The sequence below is a fragment of the Fukomys damarensis genome, unplaced genomic scaffold, assembly GCF_012274545.1.
Source record: "Fukomys damarensis isolate Sample0158 unplaced genomic scaffold, DMR_v1.0_HiC HiC_scaffold_27, whole genome shotgun sequence".
In the NCBI taxonomy this organism is placed as follows: domain Eukaryota; kingdom Metazoa; phylum Chordata; class Mammalia; order Rodentia; family Bathyergidae; genus Fukomys; species Fukomys damarensis.
The window spans coordinates 37,873,982-37,886,599 of NW_022900939.1; the positions used below are offsets into that span (position 1 = coordinate 37,873,982).

Genomic DNA, 12,618 nt, shown 5'->3' on the forward strand with positions numbered 1-12,618 from the left:
AAAAAAATCAGATCCCCCAAATTTAAAGACCTAATGCAAAAAAATGGGCATTTGAAATGAACAGCTATTTCTCAGGTGAAGAAGTATAAACAGCAAACAAAACACATGGAAAAATAAATGTTCAACATCACTGGTCATTTGAGAAATGCGAATTAAAACACTGAGATTCCATCTCAACTCCAGAAAGAAGAAAAAAATAAAAATAAAAACAGAACTTTTACAAATCAAAAGGGGGAAAAGGCTTGGAGAGAGGGGAGAAAAGGGGAGAAAAAAAAAAGTATATATTATATACAGGTACAAATTCTCCATGATGGTGATCGTTATGTACGGGAAACATGCACTACTAAAAAAACAAAACAAAAAAAAACAAAAACAAAAACAAAAAAAAAAACACCACAAAAAAGGAGCCTGATTTTTCTATCAGATGTATTCACAACTTTACAGACAAAACTGTACACCATGTGAACACTGATAAGGCATGATATGTGCTTTTGGGGGGAGCAGGGTCTCACCACACAGTTCACCTGGACTTGAACTTACTATGTAGCCCAGGTTGGCCTCAAACTCACAGCAATCCTCCCACCTCAGCTTCCAAAGTGCTGGAATTATAGGTGTGTACCACCATGCCCAGCACATTTATATGCTTGACACAAAACCCTGGGTACATATTTACAGTTTCCCCTAAATCTACTCATCTTATTATCCATGACCTGAGTTAAAATATTTTATCTAATTTTATTGATATATGGTTATCTTTTTTCAAACATGACAACATTAATTTTGTTGAGTTTATCAATTGCTAGTTAGTGGAGGAAGGACAAAATATAGCATAATGGACTCAAAACAGTCCACAGTGAATCCTAGCTTCTTGTCTCACTGAATGACCAAACATATCCATGCTTGTTTCCTTCCCTGAAAAACAAGAGTAGCTCCTCCCAAGAGAGTAGGTTTTAAAAGAGAACATGAAATAACCTTAGAATAGTGCCTGGCACACAGTAATTATTCTCACACAGCCAATATCATCAATCATTCTTACACTTTCATTGTCTACCAAAGTGCTGCCGGACAATGTGTTGAAAGAACAAGCACAGCATATTCACATTATATGGATTTTCAGTTTTTCAAAAACAGGATAAACTTTTTCCTATAGGAGAGAGCGCCTATAAAAATTTGTCTTCCCCTTCATTCAGAAAAACTACTGTAACTGTTTAATTTTCTAAGTGCAAATACACCCTGGTACCTCAAATCTTAGTCTTAGTGTGTTCACTATAGTAAAATTATATACTGAAATTACTACTTAATCGTTAGGACAATCATGTATTTTTAAAAAGTGTTCATTTATGACTACTTGACAATGTAAATATCACATAGGATACTTCTGAAAAATGGGTCAGAGGAAATTATCCAGAACACATCACAGAAAGAAAAAAGGATGTCAAACATCTAAGAGGGTAGCGGTAACATAAGTTCTACAGAAAAGAATGGAGCAGATAAGTTTTTTTTAAAAGGTTAACGGCTAAGAACTGACTTTCCATGGAAGACTTTACAGATTCAAAAATTCTAATAAAGCTCAAACAAGATTAATAAAAGATACTGACACCAAGACATCACAGTCAAACTACAGAAAATCAAAGAGAAAGAAAAATCTTAAAAGCAACCAGAGAAAGATAATTTCAAAGCAGTAACAGACAGACAGTAGATTTATATAACTTTTCTCTTGAAATTCTTATTCCTTAAAATTTTCTAGGTAACATATATGAATTTCATGCAAAAATTGCAACCTTTGGCCTAAATTGGTTAGAATCTACTTCTCTATCTATGTATTCCCCCCTTTTTTGGTACCGGGTATTGAGCTCGGGTCCTTAAGCCTGCAAGGCAGGCGGTGGTACCACTAAGCTAAATTCCCGGCCCTCTCTATATATTTTTAAGAAATATGCAAAATAAAAGCATCCAAAAAAGTTGAAAGTAAAACCATACATAAATAAACATTAAACAGAAGTTATAGAAAACTACAATGACTTATCAGTATATCAAATATCCAGAAAAAGATTCAGTTAGATAAAAGGCAGAGAGTAATACTCCTGGGTAGCCAGGAAGGTAGAAGCAGGTAAACTGGCCATATTTAAATATGAAGGTCTCTAAAACTCAGGAGTTGTCTTCATGGTCAATGAAGTTCAACACCATTAAAATGTTCCCTTGAGTAGAGAAGCAACAGAGCAATGAAGAATTAAATAAAATTAGAGTTACATCGTACACTAAAAAGAGAAAGGTAGAAAACAATAAGCTAAGAGGTCTAGTTCAGAGTAGCAAAGCTAAAAGGGACAGATCCAGAAGCATTTCAAGAGGAAGAGCTATTTGTAAGTTTTCCTTCTTTGAAACTTAGACAACATATGCAATGTTTCTTTAATTGTTTTTTGTTTTTGGTACCAGAGATCGAACTCAGGTCCCTGGCAGATGGCAGAACCACTGAGCTAAATCCCTGGTCCCAATAATGTTTCTTAAGATAACAAAACTACTTTTGTTTTCTATCAGAACTGTAATACTATGGCCCACTAACTCGATCTAAGAGTATACATTTTACCAGTAATTTTTAATTTTTGAAACAGGGTCTCATGTAGCTCAAGTTGGCCTTGAATTTGTGGTGATCTTCTTGCCTCAGCCTCCCAAGTGCTAGGATTACAGTATGTACCACATCTGCTTATAAACAAATTTTTGTAATAATAAATACACTAATGAACTAAAGAGTCGACATAACAATGTATATAATTTATAATTACACATTTTGACTTGTTATTAAAACTATATAAAATTGATAACTATTTGAATGTTAATGTATGTTATCTGCTATCATAGCAACAAATAATCCTTTTAATTTCCTAACTACATAGTGAACAACTCACCAATGCTGGGTGGGCTACCATAGTTAATTGGTGACTCAGGTGGTCTTCCACAGTGCAACGCAGCCAGAGCAGATCCTTTCCACACAACATGCTTGCAGCCTATTAAACATATATATTTTTATGCATACAAACACAGGACACAAAAATGTAGTATACATTCTACTGGAAAATTTTCTTACTTTTATTTGTGCGTAGCAAGGACTGTCTTCCAGCTCCTAATAAAGTCTGTACTCCAGGAACACTTTGAGGAATTTCTTGTTCAAGAAGAGGTCCTAGTCGATGACATATTTGCAGTAAGTGATCAGGTGCTAGATGTCTATAATACTTCACCTATTATATGAAAGACAAAAGTATTTGCTATGTAACATGGTATGTTTTTATGTTAAATAAAACATACTTCTAAAAATGTGTAATTCTGCTTTACTTGGGGGGAAGGTCACATTTTGTGAAATCACTTGACTCACAGGATAAAATAAGCTACCTTAACCATTATGTAGTCCACAGAGAAGAAATAAAATACTAAACATGTGAGCTAATATAACAAGTTATACCAATTTATCATTTTATTTTCAAAAATTTGAAGCAAAGATTCACCCAACTGAATTTTAGTTGTTTTCAGACTTAGACGTTATAAAAAAATCCCCAGAATAATTAAGAACATAAGTGAAAAATATATGTTCTCATTACAAAATTGAAGGACATTAATCTAACATCTATGCTTAATATTTTAATTTACCAAAAAACTTTCAGAAAGACAAACTCCAACTGTTGCTTTAAAGAAGTTTTAACTATAAATCTACGGTTTAAGAACTCCAAAACAATCTAATTTATGCTGTTTGAAACAATATGAAAAATTTTCATTAATCTTTTAGTAGGTAGACAATATTCACATCATCTAAGTAGAATTAGGTTAAAAAAATACACTATCACTTTATATTTAGCTGTCACATTTATATGTGTCATCATAGTACTCAAATTAGTCTCGTTCAATTGTTCTCACACTATATTCTGGGAACCCCTAGGTATTCCACAGGAAAAAAATTTGAAAAACACCACGACATCATTTGATTTTCACTATTTCCTCATTAGTACATGACAGAGGCCTAGAGGTCACATACATCTCAATAAACTGAATGCAAAAGCATATACAGGATCCTCAGTCTTTAAGCCAACATTAAAGATTCACAAAAATGTAAAACAATGCCAACCTGCTTTAGAAATGATGTTACCTGAGTTTACAACGTATTTAATAGGTTTCTATTCTTACATTTCAAATGTTGTATTTCTAATATGCAAGTCCAACCGATAAACCCACATAAATGAACCTCAATAATTTTTATTAGTGTAAAGGTTCTGAGACCAAGAAATCTGTAAACTGCTCACAAGGCCAGCAACGAATGGTAATTTTAATATGAATTCCTAATAGAAGGGCAGGTAAACAGCTAAATCACTTCATTCAATCTCATAGTATGTTATACTCTTAACTGCAGATCAATTTTTTTTTCAAAGTTGGCAAACACTCATCTCTAAGATAGGACCAATAAAAAAACAAATCCACCTTACTCTATCAATAAAACACTCTTGCCATCGATACAATACAGAGCCATACTATCATAACAATTTCAAACAGCAGTCTTGCAGTAAGTCATGGCAGAATGAAGACTTCTATGAAAAGGGGGTGCTAATAAAGTATTCATAACACAAATTATGCATGATATCCTTGCTTTGAAGATTCATAATGCACAGTGACATTTTCTGATACAACTTCAGATAAATCTACTTATTTTTGTTTAACCCACAACTTCTCAACTTGTTTGTGTACAGCATCTCTTTCCCCCTAGTAATACACATTATACTGAGAAAAGACTTTAGGAAATAAGGATGGTTAAATAAACTGACAAGAAAAGTATTTAGAATGTAACAAAATAAGGGTTTTTAAAAATTATACTTGTACTTTTCTCTGATCTTCCCCAGTAAATTCTGTAATCTTGCTGGGCTTGGAGGCGCACACCTGTAATCCCAGCACTCAGGAGGCTGAGGCAGGAGGATCACTTTGAGTTGAGACCACCCTGGGCTACATAGTGAGTTCCAGGTCAGTCTCAACTACATAGTGACACCCTGTCTCAAAACTTCCCCGCCCCCCCAAAAATCTGTAATCTTATTGCATAATAGGGTAATTAGTAAGTAAGGCATTTCAAATTAGCTAGAAGGATTTGGGTTGTTCTCACCCCAAGGAAATGATAAATGTATCAAGTGTTATGTGTTATATGTTAAATACTTTGATTACCACATAATGTATACAGGTATAAACACTGCACCACATCTCATGAGTATGTAAATTTTATGCATCAATTAAAAACAATTTTAAAAATTATAAGTGAAAAAAATTTAGACAAGAATATTCAGTGTCCACTTCAGTTTTGAATGTATAATTATTTTAATATAATTCCTTAACACTCCTTTTAAAAATTTTTAACAAATTTATTTTATTTACTTAAAGTCCATTACTTAGTAATTTCAGTTTCGTGATGATACTAGTTTAGTATTTGTGGACAAAACACCTCAGCATTATTGCAGAATGCTTTTAACAAAATACTACAAATCTAGTACGAAATTCTTGATCTTCATCCCCAAAGAAATACACAGATAGGACCCACATAGATAGGTCTTAACCTAAGTGTTAAGACCCTTGCACTAATGTAAAAGTACTGGTTAACTTGTCCTATGTAGAAGACGTAAGATTAGACCTTGTTTATCTTGGGTCTACATGGTACCTAGTGTGGTTATTTACAGTTAAGTGCTTAATAAATTATTAAATGAGCACACAAGAATAGGTAAAAATTACTGACTTCTCCATTCTCACATTTTATTAATACCAATCCTAGTACAGAAAATGACAGGAAATAAAAACTTTATATTTACACAATCTATGCTTTATTATAATGGTTTTTATCATGTCTTAAAGCCACAAAACAACACATCTCCAAACAAACCTCTACACAAAAAAAGTATTTTAAAAATTTCTTAAGTGGCATCAGGGAACACATATCTTAATATAGTACTTGACCATTTGCTTCCTCTTAACCGTACCTAAAATAATGTCACACAAAGAACTCTGGATTATTGTTCTCTTTCCCAGGAGTTCAACTTCTGAGTCTTCTTCCTCATGCATTTTCTCAACATACCTTACAGAGGAGAAAAAAAACTGAAGCTTTTCGTTTTCTCCCCATCAAGTCTATAAAACTACACGAGCATCTGTCCTGCTTAATAGAACTGTGCCTATCAGCACCAAACATCTTATCCTATGTTTTGAATCCTAATTCCTCCATTTCATAGAAATCCTAATGGATTCACCCTCTATATACCCTTATGTCCCTTATGTCTCAACTAGCTCTTCCATCTACACCTGTATTTAAATATGCTCAAACTGCTTCCATCTTAGGGAGAAAAAATCCCAAGTGGCACCTATTAGCTATCCCTTCTCAACTTTAGTAATTCAGATAGCACCTTCCTTTTGTTTTTTTCTTCACAAACATCCATTTTAAAGAATGGTACATTGTCCATCATTTTACTTTTCATCAGTTCTCCTCAATCTACTCTAAATTAACATGTACCCTCGATACAAAAAAGCTTGTATCAAAACTTCACCTTGAAATAACAAATGTTGGCGGGGTTGTGGGGAGAAAGGAACCCTCCTCCATTGTTGGTGGGAGTGCAGACTGGTGCAACCACTATGGAAATCAATATGGAGATACCTCAAAGAGCTTGGACTGGAGGTTCCATTTGACCCAGCCATCCCTCTGCTGGGTATCTTTCCAAAAGAACTAAAAGAATCATATCACAGAGAAGTATGTGCACCCATGTTTATAGCGGCACAGTTTGTAATAGCTAAATCTTGGAAACAGCCTATTTGCCCATCCATTGGAAACTGGATAAAGAAGTTGTGGTTTTTCTATAAAATGGAATATTACTCAGCCATAAAGAGCGAGAGAATAGATTCATTCATAGGAAAATGGATACATACTGAAGATATACTCCTAAGTGAAATAAATAAGTCACACATGTGTAAATACCAAATAGTTTCCCTGGTGTGAATATTCTGCAACAAGGCATAAGATTCTAATAAGATTACTGACATTTAGAAATTTGAAGAAAGGAGCTAAAGGTGTAGGGAAGGTGTGATGCGTAGGGGAAGAACAAAAAGGGAAAAGAAAAAAATGTGAGAGAATGAAAAGATGAAAATAAAGTGTTTGTAGATAGGGAGGGCAGGAGGGGGTGAAGGGAGGGCAGAGGTAAGGAGAAAAAATGAGAATCAAGACTTGCCATGTAGAGGTACATGATCCCAACAATGAATGCAAGTGTACTGTATCCCTAAAATGTACCAATAAACTCAATAAAATTAAAAAAAAAAAACAAAAAAAACAAAACTTCACCTTGATAAAATCAAGCATTTTAAAATCCAGACTTTACTTAAGTGGCTCACTAATCTCTAATCCTGTCATACAACTTGCTCCTTTGCAAATTCTGCCTCCTCTTCTGTCATACTCCTTGGCTTTCCTATCTTTCTTTCCTTTTTAATAGCTTATATTGTTTGTATCCTTCTATCTAGTCTAGATGTTGAAGTTTCTTAAAATCCTGAGCCTCAAGTCCAGACCTTCTTTTCCTCACATTATATATTCTCTCTATGGACAATTCGTAAGCCAGTAATTCCCAAGTTTACATCTATTCTTAGATTTGCCAAACATACTTTCTTAAAACAGTTACACAGTCCTACAGCCTGCTAAAGGATCAACATTTGCAATAGTGAACTAACGGATTTTCATGTTAACACTACCCCAAAAATGTTTGCTATCCTGAACAGCAACATTATCTATCCAACCTTAAAAGCCAAAAACCAAAGAGCCACATTTTTTACACGTACCCCTCCCATCTCATCCCCCAATATCCAGTCACCAATCTCAACTGATTTTTTCCCTCCTACCCTTAAACTCCTCTGCCTTTATCTAACTCCACAACAATAACAGGTCAAGTAGCTTTCCAATGAACCCTGATCTTTCCCACACTCACTCTTGCCTTCCATCTCATCCAAATCTATTTTATTTTGCAATTACAATGCTAATTTCCAAACACATACGTAATCAAGGCGCCCCAATTTAAAACACTTCAGAGGCTTTACGTGCTCTCTGGATACAGATCCAACTATTCCTTATAATGGTCCACAAGCCCACTCATATTTCTAGCTTCATTTGGCATATTCCCAGTCCCCACCTTCAGCTCGCACTTCTCTCTCTCTCTCTCTCTCTCTCTCTCTGTCAAGGCTTTCCCCACGTGCAGTGGTCTCCTGCACTTTCCCACATTCCTCTTGCCCAGACAACTCTTCTCTACTCCAAGAAAACGCCTTTTTTCTCATTTACTTTACTCAATTTTTTCTTGCTTGCACACATTCTGTTAACCTTTTCTTTTCATGTGTAAGTTTATGATTATACATCTAACGATATCATGACTTAATGCTTTCTTCTCTATTTCAATATAAACTAAAGAACAGGGGCCATGACCTTCTGCTCTAAATCTCTCACACACAAAAAAAGCAGTTTTTTTGCCATTTACTAAACATTTTTATAAACATACCCATCTTAAAATAGTTCAGTTAATACTGTACATGCTTTTTGTTTTCAAGTTAGTGATAACCTCATCTTTAATTTTAACAAGCTTTCTAACTTTATTTAAAGTAAGTGTGAAAAAGACCACTCTAAACGAAATAATAAATCTCTGATGCACAACTATATTTGGATTCTCAGTAAACTGTTGTACATTATTGTTAGGAGAAAAACAACATTCATTTCTAACAGACTATTTTGTGACCACAGCTGCTTTCAAACTCTCAAGATACATAAAACATATAACCAAATCATAAAGCTAAGTGTGATAAACACTAATAACCCCAACACAACTAAAATATTGGTTGTAAACTAAATGCCAGGCCCTATGCCACATACGAACATATACAAACTTGGTTTGTATGTAAATACATATATAAATACATATACACATAAATATATATAAACTAATTATTTTAACAATGTTGGAGGTATATACTATGGTACTGTTATCCTCATTCCATGAAGCAACCTGTTTCAATACAGCAATGTTCTTACAAACAGCAGAGATGAGAAATCAAGGCACTCCAATTCCAGAGCCTACTACAATCGTATTGCCTCACTTACTGCTTTAAATATATAAACATGTATAAATGTGTAAGAGATTACTGAGTTATAAGGTAGACGTTTTGAATATTTTCAACATTTAAGTAAACCAGAAAAAGAAACATTTTGTCATTCACTTTCACTACTAAGGAAATGCATAAAAACACAAATTCCAACAGGCAAAAGGTAACACTGATTTAATCTAAGGTGAAAAGTGGGGATTTTACTATAATGACAATCCCAAATACTATACTATCCCCACCAAATGGCTACAGGAAATCAATACAATCAATTTACTTCACTTTTTAAAACCACATCTGTTTTGATGAACAAATAAATCCTTTTATCTCTTTTCCTAAGACTCCAGAACCTGCTTTATGGATGCAAACCCTGATGCCATCTTTCTAAGATTCATACTGTGCTGGCTAGACCAGAAGGCTAATCAGAGAATCCTTCAAACTTCTTATACTCTCTCTACCACTATTATCATCTGAGAATCACTAGCTAAAACTTTCCATAATTAACGGAAAAATCTGAGTTAAATGAAGAGTGTTCTTGTAAAATATGTACAATATTCAGGGGCAAACTGTGTTTTAGGCATTGGGAGCTTCTTACTACCTCCAGAACACTTGTTTTGTTTTGTTTTTTAACGACTTTAAGTCATAAAAATTTAATAACCTTCACTTAGCTGACAGGCCTTACAGAAACACATTTCCTGAATGATTTACCCACAACAGTGATAGTTTACTGACCATTCCTTCTAAATAATCCATAGTTTAAGAAGTGTTTCCAACAACAGGCACAACAGAATCCTGTGAAACATAGGCAATTCTGCTCATTTCTTGTCCATCTTGGTCCAAATCAGTGACTTGTATTATTCTTTTCTCAGGCTACATATAAAAATATTTCTAGAATTTTCAGTCGCAATTGGGATAAGAATGTGAATCTGAACAGGAAGAAAAAGGAAAGAACATGAGCTGAGCGGTTTATTCCACATCTTTTGCTAATTAAACTTTTTCTGGTCAGATCAGTATGCTGCTTGTGAACAGCTATCCTTTCTAGCCAAGAAACCTTTGCCAGTGTCAACAGGTAACGTTCAAAGGTAACTGGTAGGACGAGACTATAAAGGACATATATTACCATAGAAAATTTCTCAACTCAAGGTTAAAAAGAAGCCAGACATGGTGGCATACCCCTGCAATCACAACATTCAGGAGGCTGAGACAGGAAGATCACTGACAATTTGAGGTCAGCCTGGAGTAAACAGTTAATTCAAGCTGGCCTGAACTACACAGCCTGTCTCAAAAACAAACATTCAAAATATTTAAAGAAACGTCAGTGGTTTAAGAGATCTCAAGCCAAACAGCCTGGATTTAAACTCACTGGCAGCACAAAGAAATACTGTAGGGTTTAGTGTTCTCATCTGTGTAACTAGAACTGCAAAAATTCACCATCTTAAAAAGTAACTATAACTTTATTTAAATCATACAACATTCTTAACACTATACCTGACACAGGAGTTGGCTGTTACACTAATTACATTCTATATTAAATACTATACATTGACCCTTTTTTTGAAAAAAAAAATCTTCATCTAAACAGAGAAAAAATGTTTTGAGTATCTTTTCCAAAAACTTTTCAAAGGTTAGGTCAATATTCATTCCAATTACTTGTCTGTACTGACCTAGAAATGCCATTCTTTCCTCTAACATACAATTAAAAGTCTTCATAAAGAGTTCTTTGTGAAAATAAGCTTCACCCAATATTTGGCACTAGTACAACCTGTCTTGCCTAGGCTATTTACTTCATCCTTATGTTTTTAACATGATTGATCCAATAAGTCAGTTTTCAGATCTTCTCACATCTACAGTGCATGTGTGAGCAAATGAGTGTATGTGGGGGTGCTGGTTACCAAACCTAGGATCACACACAGGGTGAGCAAATACTCTACCACTAAGTCATGTCCTAGACCAGCTTCTCACATCTCATAATTTTGTTAAACCTTAGAAGGCTAGTTATTTCTGCTGTTATACTGAGTACTAAAAGACCACACAGATCTTATTTTTATGGCTATTCTAGTACATAAAGAAAATCTAATTTGCTGTTTAATTACTCTATAAGGCCTATTATTAAATCCCAGCCTCTACAATCCTAAAAGCTTATAATTATAAATCTATTACTATTAAAGTGTGAGTAAATTCTATTTATAATCTTTAAAGCTAGTATGCACATTCTGATGGTTTTATTGTAATAGCTTCTCCTCCACAGAAAAAATATTTTACACTGTCTTCAAAATTTATGTAATCTTTATAAGTAAATTAAATCTAAGGACATGTAAGTCATGACTCTTTCAAATTTACTCTTCATAATCTGATTTTATCTGGCTTAAAAAACAAAAAAGCCTCCATTCAGAATTTAAATTTCCATAAACCTAAGTAGGGATGGAGTATCAAAATTAATTTAAAATAAAACTACAAAATTTAACTTAATATATTTTGAAATTGTTTTTAAATCGTCATTTTCTACATAAAATCTGTGCAATGAGAAATCCTCAGAATTTACTTGTATAATTAAAACTCAAATCTATGAACATGATTGTTATTGTGCACTAATTTAAAGGCAAAACATTATTAAGCTGTTTATTCTTAAAACGTCAATGTAAATAACCTTAAGAGAACCAGTTTCATTTTTAGTAATGTTTTAGTTTCAAACAGTGCTCAAAATAACTACTTACATATAATGGCAGTTGCTTCAGACAACTTATTTCACCAAGTTGCCTAAAATCTAGTGTTTCCACACACCCCAAAATTAAACCAGAGCCAAAAGACACAAGACAGTTATTTCTTACACTTATGCTATAAGCTCTGCCAAAACAATCTTTGTGTTTTACCTATGACAGAGACCAGATAGAACATTTGGGAAGAACATGACCATAGGCCAGGCCAGGTGGAATTCCCAACCATGGAATCCTTGGTGCTTCCTTTTTAACAGGCTACTTTCATGCACACTGCCATGGGTAACCTAGCACTACGTATCTCATTACAGTTCAGCTTTAATTTAAACAAGCTGAACAAGGCTTTGTTGCCATCTTAAATTTTCCTAATAGCAAAAACATTTCATCCAAACCACTCTTTTTCTCGTCTGTGATGCCCAAGAACAAGATATTGTGTGTATGGTAAAATAACTCAAAGTAGATGTGCTTCACAAATGATGACTGCCATCTTTCTAGTGACTAAAGGCTCTCAAATGTATATTTACTGTTCACTACTAAAATAGCTTTTGATTTTTTCAGTACCCTGCATTCTCAAATTTTATACAGAAAGTGTTCATTTTACCCAATTTTTACAGAGTACTTACACTCCTTATATTCAGTATGCTCAGTAACTTAATCCCAAAGTAATTCAACTTTCACAAGTTATTCTAACTTCAGCAAAATAGCTTCTCACAAAATAACTAAAACGTCAAATATAAATTTCTAAAATTTTTAATTTGACTAATGGCTTTTATCATGTTTA

At 33.9% G+C, this 12,618-nt stretch overlaps 1 protein-coding gene across 1 annotated transcript in view; it reads right to left on the reverse strand.

The window, feature by feature from the left end:
* Phip (pleckstrin homology domain interacting protein) overlaps nt 1-9,906 on the reverse strand; it is a 92,002-nt gene extending 82,096 nt beyond the window's left edge. The window contains exons 1-3 of the mRNA XM_010617835.3: nt 9,856-9,906; nt 3,080-3,230; nt 2,901-2,999 (exon numbers count right to left, since the gene is read on the reverse strand). Coding sequence (XP_010616137.1) covers nt 2,901-2,999; nt 3,080-3,230; nt 9,856-9,876 — 271 coding nt within the window. The 5' untranslated portion in view covers nt 9,877-9,906. The remainder of the gene's footprint in view (nt 1-2,900; nt 3,000-3,079; nt 3,231-9,855) is intronic.
* Nucleotides 9,907-12,618: the final 2,712 nt, after the last annotated feature.